At 31.4% G+C, this 19,972-nt stretch overlaps 1 protein-coding gene across 2 annotated transcripts in view; it reads right to left on the reverse strand.

Moving 5' to 3' along the window:
- Window positions 1–19,972, reverse strand: part of LOC129980827 (uncharacterized) — a 102,127-nt gene that overhangs the window by 55,563 nt on the left and 26,592 nt on the right. For both annotated transcript variants that reach the window (XM_056091232.1, XM_056091233.1), the window contains exon 2: window positions 9,563–14,367. In XM_056091232.1, the coding sequence (XP_055947207.1) occupies window positions 9,567–13,913 (4,347 nt within the window). In that variant the 5' untranslated portion in view covers window positions 13,914–14,367 and the 3' untranslated portion in view covers window positions 9,563–9,566. The remainder of the gene's footprint in view (window positions 1–9,562; window positions 14,368–19,972) is intronic.

Here is a 19,972-nt window from a genome sequence, read left to right on the forward strand (position 1 = left end):
ATGCCTTTCTTTTCTATCTGAACAAATTCAACACGCATGCAAATCATACTGTAAAACATATAGTAAATGTTTTTACTAGTAAAAAAAATATCGAAATTATTTAATACTTCCGACACTATTTTTTGTGCAAATTCTTATCTGTCATCTGATTAAAAATTTAACAACTTCAAAAATATGCTGCAAATATTTTGTTTTTCTATTTCTTCCATAAATTAAACTTTCCGGGCAATACTGGATTCGAAAGAGAGCTATTCCGATGCAATGGAAAAACTTTTATTTGTGTGAGCGACTTCTGTTTTGCCTTTGGACGATTTTACGCATTCCACGATTTTCATGTAAATAATCTCGCCATGAATAATTCATTAGATTAAATCAAAGCAGAGCCTTTGCTTCGCTGTGACAAATGAGAGTTTTTCCTTTTTCTTTTTCATCTCTTTCGCAATCGTATTTGTATACTAGTACTTTGCCGCCATTTAATAAGTGATGTAATGAGAGATGCTGCACACCGCGCATAAAAATATATTTGAATATTAGCAAATCATTGATATATTTTTCATGTAAGTAGCTGAACACAATGAACGATGACCGTCTGGTTGTAAAATAAAATTGAATCCCTGCATATTGTTTGATGAAACAAAAATGATGTAATTATACTTAAATTTACTTATTTTCTCTATTAATAAATATCGATTATAATTCCGTTTTTTGAAACATCAATAATAAATAATTGAATTTCTGCGATTCTTTTTTTTTTTACTTAAGTACATTTTAGGCGGGAAAAATTAGCTCTTAATTGTTCGAACTTAAATAATTTAAATTCAACGTTCAAAAATGCATGTTTTATAATTCAGACTGTTAATTTTCGATTCTGTAAATATTTTATTGGTAAATATATTCTTGAAAATGACTCTTTGTAAAGGAAAACGGTCGTCAAATTCCTGTTTTAGAAGGATCTCTTAATCAGAAAAGATTTATTATTGTTCTATTTATTAAATTAAATTAGTTTATATTTTGGTACAAAGGACTGCAACAGAAGTGTGCAACAATTTAATTATACTAATGAAGGGTTTCTCAGTTACTTCTTAAGCATTTTTTAATGTTTTAATTAAAAAAATATTTTTGTCCTGCGCATTTCGTATATGGCATATACCTGAATCAGTTGCTTCTAGAAAAAATAACACTGTACGTTGACTGATGTAAATTTAACAAGGAACAGAAAGAACCCGCATACATTTCATGCCGACTTGCAGTTTTCATATAATTCGTTATAGTCACTTAAAAAATGTTTATACTTGCCATCTAATGGAACATGTCTGCAGAACTATCTGATTTGTTACATGATATCTTTGATACTAAATACATTTAGATGATGTCGCACATATTTTTTCAGCTGAATACGCACGTACGTGATTTCAAGAGATCCTATGCTGAATCGTAGAAATTAATATTCATTGAAAATAAAATACAAAAAGGGGGTAAAAATTGCAGATTTTTTAAATAATTCGAAAGGATGATGAGAGATAAATTACAATTCAATGTGATAAGAAGAGAAAATGTTTTATCAACATGTACTGCAAAATGGGATTTTCAAGAAAATTATTTTTTCTGAATATTTCCGAAACATAGAACAAACTTAGAAATAAAAAAAGGCTGATCTTTATAAAACAATGAATTGCGCCAAAAAAAAAAATAAACATTGAGAAATAAAATAAGTATGATCAGTTGAATTATAAAATAAAGAAATTTATTCAAAAAGTCATTAAAAATTAAAAATATTGTAAAAATAGTGCTTAAAATATTAAAAATATTGTAGAAATAATGCTTAAAATATTTTAAAAATTGCAGAAATAGCGCTTAAAATGTTAAAAATATTGTAGAAAGTGCTTAAAATATTATAGAAATAGTGCTTAAAATATTAAATTTATTGTTTTATATGTATAAAAATAGCGCAGAAAAGAAAATTAATCAATCTAAAGAATGATGAGATTTGATTAAAGAAGATGAAATTCTCATTTCCGCAGAAATGCGTTATATTTGTATTTCGCATACAAATGCAGCAAACTTTCGATTCATCGCGAATTTTAATCTTAAAATGTTGTTGAAAGCTTCTACCATATACGAGAAAGAGTTGTCTTAACATTTCTAGAAGCACAACACACACACACACACAAAAAAAAAAAAAAAAAAAAAAATGAAAAATTTAAAAAAGGACGGAAAAAAAATAGTTAAGTGCCGAAATTTATTGTTTATTAAGTCCTAATTGTATATGTAGGCCTATAATTGATCCAGAAACAATTCAATGGCATTGTGATTTGCGTCCGTTGCTAATTATTTTAGGAATCAACCGCTGTTGCTGTGTCCAATGCTGTGGTAATCAGGCATTAACTGTACAAAAGTAGTTATGAATGACTTTCATAAAACCTCATGGAATACGAGGAAGTGAATTATTTATTTCTCCCTTAATCGTTTAAGCAATGATGATTTTGCGGGAAAAAATACCAAAGGAAAACTTTTAATTACCATGAAGCATAGGAAAATTTTTAAAAAATTGTGCACTATTTTACTTAATTCCTTTCAGACAACAGCGATTTAATAAGTTCTTAAGAAGCAGTGCATAGACAAGAAATGTTTAACAACTCTAATCCTTTCCAATTCCTGCAAATCTCGAGCACTTCAAGCTCCAATTGCTGAAAATCACCGGAAGCGTTCACTCTTTTCCCCTTTCAAATTCTGATATGCTCCAAGAAACATTTAGAAGCACTTATTTATTTATAACACATTTTCAGTAAAACGTACGATTGTCGATTTCCTCAGTAGTAGAACAATTTTTTAAGAACTTCTTAAAAAAATACTTCTGCCTTTTTTTATTATGATGATTTGAATAATAAAATAATAATAAAAAAATTCTTTTTGCAGCGAAAATATAAACTGAATTTTAAAAAACGTTCTTCGTTTATAAATTATTTTCGTTTAGTTAATGAAGCTTTTTAATTAAATAATTTATCTGACGTATAATTATTGTAATATATTATTGTAATTAAATAATTTTTCATTCAAAAATTCGTCATTACTACAGAAAAAAAAGGGTTCAAAAAATTTTTCATATGAAATGTTGACAGAAAAAAATATGACAATTTAAGATTTAAGCAATTCCTTAAATTTTACATCCATTATGAAAGTTACAATAAAATAATAGAAAGATTCAAGAGCACACAAATAAACCATCGATATTAATAGAAAAAGTAAATCTTAGAGGACTAACAGATTTTTTTTTTTTTTTTTGCCAAAATTTACTATAGGATCGCACACATTTTTATACGCATAGCTTTTCAGTTCAAAAATATTACTTATTGAAACAAAATTAATGTAAGGAAAATGAATGAAAATGCTAACTGAAATATAAATAGAGGATTATAAAAACAATCGTTTGGGTTATTTTTGATCGGTTTATTTGATAATCATTTTTAAAAGTTTTTGCATCGATAAAAATGAATATTTTGTTATTGCTTCCATATTCAATAGCACGTGAAAATAGCAATTAAGAGAAAGTAATTCCAGAAAATATGTTCATAAGTTGCATTCATTGTAATCAATGTAAATATCACAGTTGCGTTACCCTATTCCACTTCCGTCAACAACCATTTTAAGATGAATCAGTGCTAAAAAAATGCAAGGAATTTCACCTACATCAATCGCTATCTCTCCACCCTGTTTTACACAGGTGAAATCGAATGCAACGTTCTTATTCCGAATGTCACGGCATTTAATAACCATTACTCGAAGACCCATGTTTTTGCAAAGGGAAAGGTGTGTAAAGAAATACATGACAACTGCAAGACAAGTGATAGAATTTTTTTTAATTGCTGTTTCGATGATCGTGAAGAATTATTCGTTTTGCTCATTCCTGGTTCCGAAACAGGTGCAATTTGGCTTGGCAAATCAATTTTCCATCGAATCGTGCAGCTCGTGAAACATGTTTTCCCAATTCGCTTTCGCTCCTGTGGTTTTTGCAGAAGCGATCACGCATTTCTGACAGATCGACATATGTTTCACTTTCGAATTTTTCTTATTAAAGTGACATAATAGATTGTAGTTTTAAAAATCGATTATAAATGTCAAGAGTTTATTTTGCATAACTTCTATTTGCATCTATTTAATGTTAGGAAAAAAATATCTTAGAAACATTGATATTAAAGTAATTTATGTAACAAAGAGAAATGCGAGATAATTTTTATTAATGAATACTATAACTGTACTAATTATTTCCGAATTAACATAAAATTCGCATTTTTGAATGTGAAAACTTATTCCATAAACTTCGCATTTTTTTTTCTTTAAAAAAATTTCGTTATCATAAATCTCATTTCTGGTATAGATTTTTAATTAAATAACCAAAATGTGTGAATATTATAATAAATTCATAGAATATACTTAGCTTCAGATTGTCAATAAATATTTTTCAACAAATAATTCCAAATAATCCTGAAATTTTGTTTACTTCAATCTTTTTTTGAAGAGCTTTTCATTTCGTATAAATCAATTTTAAGGAATATTATGACAGTAAAATAAAGTGTGGAAAACAATGACGTCTGATGATTAAAAAAAATATTAACTAATTATAGGAAATCTGATTTATAAACATTAATAGTATTATTAATAAATTTCTAGGAAATGTTGTTCAGTCGATTTTACTCATAATATGCTGATCATATTGAATTTTTGGCATATTCAAAAAGAAGGTATTATGAGAATAATAATTGTTTATACATGGAAACCGCAAAAATGTCGTCTGAAGGGGGAAAAAGAGAGAGAGAGAGAGAAATCTTGCATTTACTTGATTATAAAAATATCCGCAGAAAAAATCTTGTAGTATTCCTCTAACTCGATATATAAATAAAATTAAAAAAAAATCTGTATGTATTCAATAATAGGAGCGGTATTTTAAGTTTCGGAAAGTTTTAACTATCCAAATTCTTTTATTATAACACGACGATAAAACAATTCCTAACATTTACATTTAATTATTACAAATCATAACAGAATTAATCAAATAATAAACAGAACGAAGTTATTTAGAAATTTCCATTCAAAACTTTTTACTACAAACGATAAATAAGCGAAATTCTTCTCCGAAAGAATAGAATACAAAAGAAAGTATTAAAAATATTGAAAATTCTTTATCAAATCAAACAACTAACAACCTTCTTATGTTCTACAAATATTTTATTCTTTATACGCCTGAGTACTTTCACACCTTCTACACATTCCTTTAGACGGTATTATGCAACGCATGAATAGTGGAAAGAGGGGGTGCGGTTGCGAGGGAAGACACGCGTGATTTAACATGACTCTGGAACAAATGAGTTATGAAACGGAAAAACATGAGGCGAGTTACTACCTTCCCCATGAAGGGCAGCTGGAATGCTTGATCAGAAAATGTTGATTTGGAAAGTATGGATGCCCATTTCCTTTTCATTTTTTTGTCCTTTTTTTTGTCAACAAACTATTCGATGCGAAGGAAAAGTCAATTTGCCTATTTCTCTTTTTATTAAAACGTAGTGCGGAAATCTGCGATATTATTATTTGTAAAGGTATGTTCGAGGAAGTTTATTAGCAGGATATTTTTGATGTAAAATTTCAAGAGTTATTAGCCCAGATTTCAGCAACAAGTTCCTAAAAACTGTAACTAACTGGCGATTGAACAAAAGTCCCTCCCCCCTCCTTTTTTTTTATCAACCATAATAAAATGTTCGTATTGTAATTCATGCAAAGGTACAAATATGTATGTTCTTTTATTCCAGATTTTGAAAGAAATTGTTTATATAAAACTGTTGCAAATTCATGACTAAATAATAATATTTAATTATGAAACTAGTAAAAAGTGTAGAAAATTCCTAAAAATTGTTTAGGAAAATTGAACAAAAAAGGAATGCAAGATTACTAAAAGGACTATAAGAAGGAAAAAGAAACAAAAATTATGCACCGTGATCAAGACATATTAATAAATTCGTAATTTGTGCATATATCAATGAAAATCAATTAAAAGAAATATACACTTTGTATTATATTTATTTAAAATTAGAAAATATTTTTATATAATAGAAAGAAATATAATCCCTTCAAAAAACAATTTCAAAAAAAGCGAGTAACAGTTTAAAAAAATTTTAATGATCCTTACCGTACTGAATTAAAATGTAAAAAAGTCTTACTACATTAATTCCGCCGTTGAACAAGTGCAAATAAGAACCAGAAATTCTAAAAAATTCATAATTAACCCCAAATAAATGTTTATTTATAAAATGCAATATTATTTACAAAAGAATATAGTATAATATTTATTATTTACAAAATAATATAGCCCATCCTCCTTAACAAATCCTACAAAATCACTGGATGATAATTACATTTTTTTGTGAGCTCAAATTGATATTTTTGAAAATTAGCAAATTACCGTTTAAAGTTATTTGAATATAGAAGGTGGGAAATTTAACTAGCATGCTAAATATAAATATATAACACAAAGAGCTTCTTTAATATCAATTTTTATAATTTATTTAATTTACCAAAGCTCCAATAAAAATATCTCAAAGAGCAGCATTTTGACGTCAAAGGCAATCATCGTGGTTTTCGAAACAAGAAATATATAAATATTGCAAGCCCATTGTTATTTTACGGTTAAAATAACAAAGCATAGAAAACACCTGATTCCGACTGTTGGCGCAGTCCCAACGTTTGAAGGCAGGGAGAAAAAGTAAGCGCATTATTTCTTAATGATGTGACTATTAAATTTATTTTGATCCCTAACTGCATTCTTCCGCTAGCGAAAAAAAAAAAAAAAAAAAAATAGCGAGACCTAATGTCAATAAATGCAACAGCTTTAAAATAGAAAATATGAACGCCGACTTTCTTAAATAAATAGAAGTGCTATTGACGACAAGGACTTGCTAAGTTAAATTAGGAATAACTAAATTAAAACGTTGCCACATCAAGGAAAATAATGTCATTAAATGGAAGCAAAAGACGTTGTCTTAAAAATAAACAATCTTTGATTGTGTCTTCTAAATAAAAGCGAGTAGAACGGTTTTTTAGGATATATATACTTTTTAATTTGGAAAAATAATTGCTCATAGTGTTTCACAGGTCATTCAGTTTAAAAATCATTACTATGGAAAAATTGTTTATGCAAATAAAAATTTAGAAAAATAATGTAGTAATCAAAATATTTTAAATTTTCGTCAAGATTTATATTAAAATGCATATAAAAGGTAAGATATAACATAAAATGCATAAAATAGTCAAAAAATGAGCTACTCGTGATTATTTTAATTAATGCGCGTTGCTTATACTTACAGTAAACGAGAACGTTTGTTGGTGGGACAAAAACGTTTCTAGAGCTACCATATTCACACAAAAATATTTTGATGGGTTGGAATAAGAACATAGGAAGAATTTTTTTTCTTTCTTTCATTTATTTATTTATTGTTTTTTTTTTGCAATTTTAATTCATTAAAAATTAAGAGAGATTAGGTCTTTTGTCGCGATTATTCCCGAATATATTGCTATACAAAATAGTATTTTTATATGTAAAAAAATTTAAAATGTCATTGGTATGAATATCAGTTTAATTGTCACGGAATTTTTCCTGAATTTTAACATTTTTTTTATTTTTTCAATAATTGATTTGATTGTTGCAATGAAATTCAAATCTTCCCACTGTTTCATCAAATATTTAATCGCATAATTTTAAATGATAAAAAAATGACATTGAGATATCATGAGACTACATTCTATTAGGAGGTTCATGTACGCAATATACAAAAAAGAATAAGGTTATTAAAATAACACGTTTTTATTGTCTCTCATAGTTCGATGCTTTAAAATTCTTTATTGAGGGAATCGGAAACATCAAGTCATGCATAAGAGATTTAATAAAGCGATGCAAACACAACCAATATTCCGGGCGAACAGATGATCGCCAAAGACAATTAATAGCTAAAATAATTTAAATGAAAAATACTGAAATTTCTACATATGTGATCGTATGCAAAAACAAGGTACAACATATTTTTGTCGCACATTTTCATATAGAATTAGTAAGTAGTAAAAACAATAAAGAATATCACACCTAGAAATATGTATTGCATGAGCTCTCACTCATGCACATCTGTATCATTTAATATATATTACAAGGTTACATTACTTTAAAATATTTCTCAAATTCTTCTCCTTTTTAATTATAATATTATTCTTATCTCTCATATTACTAAAATGGGCATTATTGAAACCAGATTAATAAATCATATCTAAAAAAAAAATTGAAATTTTTTTTGTCATTTATATCCATTGAAACATATTTTGGTGATACTAATTTTAATTATTTTTATATAAATATTGTTCAAAAAGTCATCGTAATAAATGATGCAATATTTTCAATAATTACAAGAATATGTTAATTATTTATTCTATTGTTAATATAAAAAATCAATTTTTATTATAAGTAACATTTGTAATTTGTTTGTAATGGAAACATTTTTGTTTTGTTTATTTTTAACATTAATTGAAAAAATTTACACTTGAGTTTTTGATGACAGGTAAATAAAATCAAAGATTATAGTAAGTAACTACAGTATTAAAGATTAATGCATAGTACAAATATGAACAGAAAGCACAAGTAATTAATCACATTTAAATTAAAATAGTAGTAAAGATTTTTTTTAAAAAAAATTTGCAAAATGAGTAAAAGAGAAGAAAATCAGAAACTGAATAATGGTGATAGATATATGTTCTTTTCCCTTTTTGATAGTCATTAAAATAATACATAAGGAAATATAAGTACATTCTAATTTTACAATTCAAAATGAATACAAATATTATTGCTTATTATTAGAAGAATAAGTCGATAAGCACTTTAACACTAAAACACTTACTGGAGAAACATTGTTTAAAAACGCATTTTTTAGAGAACATTAATAACAATACATTTATTCTGAAACTGTAATCATTTAGAAATTTTACTTCCAGTAATAACAAAAAATTGCATAGCTTCATACCACTAGCATTAATGTTTGCAAGTCTAACCTACAAAATTACATAAATCCATAATAAGAATTTTAGAAATATAGAGAGGCGTATTTTAATTTTAAAACAATATCCTTCACTTATCTTGAATAAAATGAAATTTAAAAAATACATAAGAAGTTTTAATCATATATTAATTAGTATTAGAAATAATGATAAAATATATATTATGCATCCCAGTTCAATATTTAATTTACAGATCGCATTATTAAATCTACCATTTCTTATCATTTTTAAAAATTTGATTTAGTAAAATCGTTATTAGTATCATAGCACTTACAGTAGATCAAATAATTTCTAATTATTTCATGAACGATGATTAGTGAAATATATCATATTTTTAGACATAAGGAATGTGGGTGATATATAAGAGAGATTTTACTTCAATATTAAATTTCATTCACACACATCAGAATACAGAAAAAAATATTGATTTTATAAACAGATGCAAACAAAGCAAAATAAATGTTATTGTTTTACTCACCTTGCTACCTTGAAGCCGGTCTCTCCAACTTTTCCTTCTCTTCCGGCAAAACCATAATGGATGTTGTAGTTCTGGATCCCACAAAAGACGATTCTATCCAAATGACCTTCTGGTCAGAAGATGGACTCGGCTCGCGGTCCTCCTTAGGAATTTTCCTTTCTCCTCTGGACTCCTCATCATCCCATTCACTGTGATAGATACTCTGACTATAGGAATATCGCTTAAATTTAGGATCTTTCTTCTTGTCTTCTGTTGTGTCGGTGGATAAATTATCTATGTCGTCCCCCGTGTCCGCCTGCGGAGAGGGTTCATCAACATCTGGTACAATGCTGGCATCGAACATTTCACAAGTCTCCATGGACATATTGTTAATGTCATCGCAAGTATCCTCTCCACCAGGTAGTTTAATAAGTTCTCCAGTATCCATGGAAACAGTGGCAGCATCTGCGCCAGTGTCATCAAGAGATGGAGGTTCTTCATGTTTACCATCTTCAGAGGAAGTTGGTCCAAAGGCATCTTCACCATCAAAAGACACACCGTTAGCTTCGGAGTCCGTTGTAGCGGCACACCAAGAAGGTGGAGAAGTCCTAGGAGAGCTGGAAACACCACTGCTGGTTGAAGTTCGAGCTCTCCAACCAAGGTAAGGTTCGCGGAAAGCTCTTGCAAGGGCAAGCGATAAAGTAGGACCATCGGGAGAAGAGGAACCTCTGGACCAAGGAATGTTCTCGCGTGAAGACCTAAGTGAGTGAACAGGTCTTTTAAGGCCGCAAGAGGCCAAGCTAGACGTGGAAGAAGCTAAAGATTTAGCTGCAGCCCAACCACGCTTTTCTTTTTCACCGGATTTAAGTAAGAATCCAGTTTTTGTCTTGTCGGAACGTTTATACCAATCCGGTAAAGGCAAACTTTGCAAAGATCTTTGTATGCGTAATTCATGCTCCGACTTTGCACGACCAGAATCATCCAAGTCTTCTCGACTCTGCTCAAAGTCAGAGTCACCAACTGGAAGTGGTTGGTCATCACTATCTGGTTCGTCCAAGGCACTCGTACTTCTCCATTTATCATCATCTTCCACGACGGGTATATCTATATCAGTCTCTAAGTAACTTAGACTCTGACTACGTCTGCCTAGATGTTTCCGACATGACTGGACATAGCTCGCCCACGCATCATCAGGGGTACTACCTCTCGAGGAAGGTGTTTCAGCAGGTTTTGATAACTCTTCTTTAGCTGGAATCTGCCTCTGGGAGGCAGATGCCCTCTCTTTGGCCCATTTTTCACTAACTGCCTTTTCGATGGCTCCAAGATCAGGAACACTTGTCACTATTCTGGCACGATCATTCTGTGCCTGTGTCAAAAACTGCTGGAATTTCTTAGCCCCATCAGCTTTTTGTTGAGAAAGGGCGGCTTTACTGTCTAAGTATTGCTTGCGAGCCATTTCTGCTCTATTTTTCGTAATGGGGGAAGTCATTTTTGGGAAAACAGGAGGGGGTAGTGGAGGTTTTGAAAGGGCTGTTTTATATCCAGTGATGCGTTCAATTGCTTCAGGATCGGGCTCAAATTTCTTGCGAGGCAATGATAATCTTTTCGGTGGGGCATTCCAATGATGAACCCCATTAGGCACTGGTTTAGGCTTTTCATTAGTTGTCACGCCATTGGTCAACTTTCCGTTGGTCAATTTAACCTCTTCCTTAAAAGGATTGGCAGAGTCTTTAGTTACGGTTTCCGTTTTCGGCGAAGGTGTTTTAAGTATTCCATTAGGCACAGGTTTATTTTCGGTGACATTATTGTTGTTTATGTTATTTTCTTTGGATACAGATTGGAAATTTTCTCGCCAGTCTACGTTTTCGGTGACCGGTGACAGTTCTTGGCACCATCCTATTCTATTTTCGGAGACAGGCGAACGTCTCTTTGCTTGTGACGGTGATGTTCCGACGTGAGCTCTTTTGCTCTGTCTCTCTTCAGTCAATCGTACTCGAAGGTCGATGCCAACCGGCCTTGCGACCATTTTTTGTCCAGCAGGGACCACACTGGCATGTACAGACACCAACTGCACGGGCTCGTCGTTCAACTCCAGAGAAGAGAAAGCCCGATACTTGGGTTGTTTCTTCCATCGCCCTTCTTTTTCGTCGTCGTCGTAAAAACTGTCATCCGACGGCACGTCGAATATATCCGGATCGAGCTTGAAGCGAAGGTTCTTCACTTTAGTCGGCGTCTCGCCTTTGGGAGTCGGCAGGGTGGCTTCCTCTTCCATGGTTAAGGAAGAGCGGGACTGCTGCCGAGGATGCTGACGATCGTCCTCCGCATCCTCTCGCGAGCTGACGTCATGGCGCCGGCGCTGTGCATCTTCCTTCCCATTCTCCTCCCATCGCTCCAACTCGGAGACGCTAGCCAAGACGTTGCGGAGGATGCGGTCCCACTCACCGTCGATCGATGCGCCCTCCTGTTCCACAATCCTTTGCGCCCTGGCACGCCGCTCTTCGTCCCTACTCAATAGCCCTAGTAAGCGACTCACACGTGGCGGGGATTCTTCCAGCACGAGGGGACGTCCCGCTATTTCATTCAACTCCTTTATAGTATCCTCTAATGTGGTATCACCATGGGGACTCTGCACTGGAATGAACTCCTCAAAAGTGGGGCGATACGCCCCTTCATCTCTATCCACAAAAGTATGATCGGTAGTGATCACAGTCTTTAACGACATGCTATCTAAAATGGTATCTATTTCTTGAGAAGACCATACGCGGTCGGAATCATCGACGGTCACGCTGCTGACCACAGTGGAAACGCCGCCCGGTCGAATGCGCGTCTCGCTGGTGACGCTCGATTCGAACACGCGCGCACCAGTATTCCTCCTCGCACCGGCTGCATCGTCGGCCGATTCCTTCCCCGACCTGCAGTCCATTTGACTCGCAGACGAGCGAGCCTCTCGTTCATCTGGTGTTTGAGAGCGTGCTTCACCCCTCCCTCCATCTGCTATCCCTGTGACGTCACGATCGTTTGTCACGCAGAAAGCGCCGCTCTGTATCTGTTGTTTTTTCCCCTCGTCACCCCCGACGATTGTTCCGTGGATCGGACGTTCCACGCTATTAGGTTCTCCTATCCATATCGTTTGCTTGGTTTCGAGAGCGAAAGATAACTCGTTTTTTCGCGTCGTCATCACTCCTCCACCCTTATCTCCGTCTTCTTGGACGTTTTCCAAGTTCTCCTTCGTCGGTTTCGGCTTCTGGTTGCTCGCTTGAGTGCTATTTATTGACTTTTCCACCTCGTGAAGGGTGTCACACTCTTGCTCGGTGTGCTTGATATCGTGACAGTTACCTAAAGCAGATGGGACCTCTTTGTTGTCTTCCACCGTTAATTGTTCTTCGCTGTTCTCTGAAGATGGAAGACAATCAACATCGAAAGAATCAAAATCTTGTGTTAAAACAGGACTCGAAACACGTTGCTCTACTTCCTTTTCTAGAACATCATATTCCTCGACAATAATAGAATATTTCTCATCACTTTCTTTTATTTTCGTTTCTAATACATTATGATCATGATTAACAGTATTTCCTGAATCACACGTGGTATTTTTTCTTTTCCTTAAATTTGAATTTTCTCTGTCTCTATGCAGAGGACTGAAATCTTCTTCCTTTATAACACTCTTTACTGCACGCGTTATGGGACCTTCAAAAGTATTCCATCCCGTGTGAGGTCTAGATAAGGCAACAGTTTCAGAAAATGGAAGATATATTGGTTTATAATTAATATTTAAATATTCTGGTCTAGAAATATAATGGCGCCCAATAAACGGGCAGCTGCGCCTAGATAATGGCTGAAGATGGGAATAAATACTTCCGAAAAAAGTAACATTTTCCTTGAGAATTAATTCGTGGAAATTTATACCAAATATTGTTCCAAATTTTGGATGGTTACTCTTTCTGCAATCGGGCAAACTGTAAATTTTCGTAAATCTTGGCAAATTTCTTAAATCATTGCTCAATGTCAATGGACGAAGCTCTAAATTCGAAAAATATGGAAGACGAATATTGGAAATTGAATTCCCAGCAAGGTTTTCAACATTCGATTGTCGTAAGAAATTCGATATCAGATCTAATTCCGATTTCTTTTCTTTTGGAGTATTTAGAGAAGGATCGCTACTCGATTTCGTGAGACTAAGGGATTGTTCCGAATCCTTTCCATCTTGCAATTTTGAATCCTTGTGCGTAGATTCAGGAGCTGAATTCCGTCTTCGCTTCAGGTTGAAATGCTGCTTCCACAATGCCACACAAAATGCAGCAACCAGAGCTCCCGCTGCTATAGCGGTAGCAAAAGGGCTGAGTGGCCAGCGGACTCCCAGCCCAGCGTCCATCTCAGTCAGGTGCCATTTTTACCAAAGAAAAAAGTTATTGCGGCAAACACCTAAAATGCACCATTGCTCAAATTCGATCGTGATAATAGAACCACAAGAGATTACTGGAATGACTTTCGACACTGAATTTCTGTCTTATCTGCGGTCCGTTTCCTTCAAAATCCGTAACAGATCAGGTGGGTCACGAAAAATGTCACGTGGGACGAGGAAAGAATGTGAGCAGTTTCCTGAAGAAATTATAAACGCAACGAATCGAAAGGATTAAGAGCGGTTTGTGTGAAGATATTTCTCCACTTCCGTTTTGATAGTGAATATCGCGAAGGCTCTTCCGTTAAAATATGATTTGATCTGTCTTCTTTGACTTTAATGATGAGGAACTATTTCATTTCTTTCAGGTCACCTTCAGAGAAAGCTGAACAAGCAGAGATCTCTGTGCAACAGGATGTATCAAGCTCTGAAAAAGAAAGATAACAAGGATTTCAAAGTCACACATTTTTGCATTACATAGTTATTAAAATACGGTCGAATTCTTATCGATTACTTAAATTCTATATGTATTCGAGACCTTATTCTGAAATTCAAAAATCAAATAGGTAAAAAATCAAAGTTAAAATAATAAAAAAAAATATTTAAATGTTATATAAAAATCTATAACATACTAATTTTTTTAAAAAATTGGATATCCGAATACGATTAATAATCTACAAGTTAAGACAGGTGAATACCGATCATAATAATATGAAACACCTGTAAAAAATTTGCGGGATTTAATGTAATTATCTTCTTTTTCCATAGCTATTAAAATAGGGATGAATTCTTATTCTGTACCTAGATTTTGTATGTATTCGAGCCCTGATTCTGAAATTTAAAAATTAAATAGGCAAAAAAAAAAGTTTATATAATAAAAAAAGAAATTGTTATATAAAATCTGTAAAATTCTAAAATATAGATATATATACATTTCTTTGAAATTGGATATTCGAATACGATTAATAATCTACCAGGTTAAGACAAGTGAATCCTGATCATAATAATATGAAACACCTTAATAGATTTTGGGATTTGAAATTGCGGGATTTGATATAATTATCTTGCTTATCCATAGCTCTTAAAATACGGACGAATTTATTCTGTACTTAGATTTTGTATGCATTAGAGCTCTAATTCTGAAATTTAAAAATTAATTTGGCAAAAAATGAAAGTTTAAGTGATAAAAAAATATTTAAATTTTATATAAAAATCTGTAAAATATTGAAAAATATATATTTCTTTGAAATTGGATATCCGAATACGATTACTAATCTATTAATTAAGACAAGAGAATCCTGATCATGATACGAAACACCTTTAAGAAAATTGCGGGATTCAATGTGTCATCCTTTTTTATACTCATTAATAATATCGATCGCCTGAAAGTTACATAGTTTCACAAGTATCATTAGCAGAACTATGGAGATGAAACGTTTCTTGCTCAGTAGCAGCAATGCAGATGATTTTTTTAAAAAAATATTCAAGGAGATATTGAGCATATATTTTGCAGAAATGAGAACTGTTTATAAATTTCTTTTTTAAAAACAGGCTTCATCTGTAGTAATAACCATTTTAATTCTAGTCGAAGCAATTAAAAAAAGAATTAAAAATCGACAACTGTTTTAATATTCCATTAATAAAATCGTCTGTCACAAAGCTCTAACAATGCTCAACTTGTATTGCAGCATTATCTGAACAATTATATCTCTGATTTCATTTAAAATTAACCGAATAACTTAATTATTAGTTTAGAATTTGAATGCGATAAAATTTTCTTTTAGCTTTTTTTTTCTTTATTTAATTATGGGACATTAAATGTTTCCTTGTTTAAAATGCAAAAGTTTTATCGATGAAATTTTGCATTAAATTCGTGGTAATTTCTCATAGAGGAGAAATTTAAAACTTTTATGACTGATTGCATTTTTAAAACTCCTTCGGGAAACTTCAGCTTATCATATGAGAACTTATTTGAGTCAATTATTGATCAGACATCATCGAAAACTTGTATTTAATATTAATGAGAAACAAAATATTCATATTGTGATATTAAAGATTTAGTTACAGACTTTGATCAACAGTCCAATAGAAAAAGTCCAATCAACAGTCCAATATTTCTACATAACGGTTTCATTGAATCAATTCATATTTTCACAAGTATCAAAAGATGCTATCCATATAAAATATTTTACTATACCCAAAGTATAAAAAAAATCTTTGAAATTTAATTTCTCTCCCATTAAAAGCATATTCATTAGTACAATGTCGAACAGATTTTTATAACAAAACCAAAAATCTTTTAAAGCACTTTTAAATTGGGTTTCAATTCTAGATTTACTGAACTTTCCATTGATAATTACTTCTTGGTACTTTCCATTTTTCATGACTTCCATTTCTTTTCAGTTAACAAATGAAACAGCAAAACTATATTCGCCCGGATTTGAGGTACATTTACACAAAATGACGCGTTTTGGGTATTATTGTAGCAAAGTTATAAATATATGAAATGGATTCTAATTTGACACAGATAGGGGACTATTATGAGGAGAAGATCATATACAAAATTTCATTAATCAAGATCGCTGAATTTTTTTATTGAATGATTACGCTGACATACATACAAATAGACATATGGATAAACAGGGAATCCTTTCACATATTTAGTCCAAAATTTGATACGAATAAACTATTTTGATAACGTAGCGATAAAACCAAATTTCATCCATCTAGCTCATTATATTTGAGTTAAAGTGCTCACAGACAAGTATAATTCAAAAAGTGTAATCGAAAGACAAGTCTTAAACTTAGAAATTCCTCAAAATCTCAAAGTAGCATTCACCATGCTTTTCCCTTTGAAGACTAGCATTTTAAGAATGTATAAAAGTTATTCATTTCTTGCGTCTCAAACTGTAGTCAATTTATTCTCATATAATAAATGTCTAATATGTCCAGGAATTAAAATTTTAAACTCCATCTCGCATCTAAAAAGAGCTTTGTGACAGTGACATTATATTAGGTGCTTACATGTATTTTAATCAGCGACATCTTTTCATAAACATGCGAAGTATCTTATCTATATAAACGACAATGGTTTTGAATTTTACCAATTTTCTATTATTTTATTGTTATCATTTTGAAAGTTTTCCATTTAGTATTATTGAGTTATTCTGTGTATAAAGACCTCAATCATGGAACGCTCCAAATTGCATTTTCGACATTCAGTGCTTTTTTTTTTTTTTTTTTTTGATTTGAAGAAATTTGCTGTTGAAGCCCATCAGACACTTTTAGAAACTAATGCTGATGTTGCTCCGTCATATCTCAATTGTCGATTTTAGTTTCAACGATTTAAAGGTGGTGATTTCGATGTCAATGTCAAAAAACGGTCTGGAGGATCAAAAAAATTCGAAGACAATCAGTTGCAAGACTTTTTGGAAGAAAATGGGAAAAAGCTGTAGAAAATGATGGAAAATATTTTGAATGATTTATATTGTACCCATTTTTCGCAATAAATGCCTTTTTAAAGTGAAAAAAAATGACCAAAATACATGCAAATACCTAATATTAATCTTTGGAAATTTGTTATTAAATGCTTCCTATGAATTTAAAGATTTTTTTTTTGCAGTTTAAAGATCAACTGTAAATTAAAGAGAACGTGATTATTTTGTACAAACATACATTGCGACGAGCTTTTAGGAAAACTATCTTCTTCTGAATTAAGAGTATTTTTAGCCAAGAAAAAATCTTTTCGTGATCCGCTTACATTCTCAACTTGGATAAGAATGAACATCTTAATCCGAAATTCATTGTCGTTCTAAAAACTGCTCTTATTGTTCTAAAATGTTCTCTACTCGAAAGAGAATAAAGATAAAGAGACTCAATGATTTGGTAAGCTTAGAGATATAGTTTAAAAATAATTTCAGAAATGAATGGGTGCTTTGAATCCTTTATAATAATGGACAAAAGTGTCGTTCAATAGGAATTATGATACAAGCAAGAAAATTGCTCACGGAATTTGAAAACCATGCCCTTTCTTTGTATTTATAGAAGTATATGGGTTACCTAAATCTTATATTTGTCGTACAGTGTCTCCACATAACAACAGAAGGCACAATAGAAAGTTTCGTTACCTTAGATTCAATCAATACTGAAAAGCACCAGATGACACTATTTTGTTTCAAATAAAAATTATATTATACCCTGTTTAGATTTTTTTTTGTCAGTTTCTGTTAAATATATTTTGTTTTCTCGGCACGAATAACAAAATAAGGATCAACTGATTTGGCATCTGGTTTCCAAATTAACATTTCTTAGTTCTTGATGGCACGTATCTTTGAAAAGGTGTCCATTTTCTTGTAATTTTTTTTTCATTCGCTTATGCTTCATTTAATAAATTCCACAGTTGTAAAGCTGGAATTCTGTAGTCGATTTTTCACCTCATATATCAGAGTAGCTTTTTACAGTTGTGCGTTTCCCAAGAGTACCAACATTTCAATATGTTGAAAAGTTGATAAAAAAAATTAGCTAGTTATCAACTAGCTTTTATCGGTTTAAGTCAACTACTTTAATCAGGAACAAATAAATTGTTATTTCAAAAACTGAAAGCTGTTCTTATAGAACAAGACGGTGGAAAAAGCATTCATCAAGTATTGAAGAATTCGTCTGTTATTGCTAGATTTTAAGATAAGAAAATAAGAATATGAATAAAAATATTTAATCTTGGGATATGAATAATATTAATACGAATTGTAATATTAAATATTCTAGTAATACAAAAAAAGATGCTGAACATAAATGAATTTGAATATACATTTTTAGAAATTAAGACTGTTATGAAAGAAAATGTTTTATTTCGAAATAAAATTTTAGATAAATACACGCTTTCTATAATAGTTGATTGCCTTCATGTTTATAAATTCCATGCTTGGCATTTTATAATTCGATTTTCCATTTACTTCTTGATGTCCTAAAGTTTTAAAATTTGTTAATGTCTGTGAGCTAAATTACAAATTATTACTCTAAAATTTTAAAAAACTGAATCATTAATTAATCGATTAATTTCCATTTACATTTCAGATAAAAAAAGACATTTAGCAGTGATTTTAAGAAATAAAAATTATTAAAAAACAATTTTTTTATAATAAAGAATTAGAAAATACATTATAATTTAAAAAGCAGAAAATAACTTTATTTTTTATTAAAAATCAAAAGGTGAATTCGAAAAGCACGTGACTTCAGGAACCATATAAGATAAAGAAATTTAAGTCATAAACAATATCGAAAGAAAAACAATCCAAGCCATTCATTAAGAATTCATATTAAAACTGTGATTAAAATTTACATCCCTGCTTTTACGATGTGCTTTGACCTTTATATTTTTGATTAAGAAACGTTTTCTATTTTTTATAGCATTAATAACAGGATGCACTTTAAAAAATTATTTTTACTGAAGTTATCCACCATTTAGTTACTCGACTGTGCCAATATTTCGCGTCTGCAATTATGATTTGACTAAAACACTTATTGTGTAAGATCTAAAGTTGACAATGAACAATAAATAGAGGAAAGCGGGGAAATCCCGGAATGAACTCTTTTCAATTTTAAAAAAACGCTAGAAACAGTATTGGACCATCTACGTACGCGGAATGTGTAAGAAAATATTTAGTGGAAGGTATCTACGCTAGAAGACGCCTTATCACTTCTCAATTTCTTATTTTAAAAGAGCATTATGGAATATTGAAAGAAATCGATTTTCCTTACAATTTCAGACCTCTAGTGTTTAATGTAAAATTCTTTTTCAAAGCAATAAAATCAATTTTCGTCAGCAAATATAAACCATTGTTTTTTAATTTATCCATTTTAATTCGAAATAAAACCTGATGAATGTATAAATTCTAAGTGGGGTAATTCTGCTGATATCTAAAGTAGGCTGTAGTAATCTGCTGGTACTCTAGATATTTGCTTCGGTATCGCAAATTAGATACACAGTTTCTTCCAAGAAGGGCTGTGCATGTGAATATGCATGTTCCTGATGA

The sequence above is a fragment of the Argiope bruennichi genome, chromosome 8 (assembly GCF_947563725.1).
Source record: "Argiope bruennichi chromosome 8, qqArgBrue1.1, whole genome shotgun sequence".
NCBI lineage: Eukaryota > Metazoa > Arthropoda > Arachnida > Araneae > Araneidae > Argiope > Argiope bruennichi.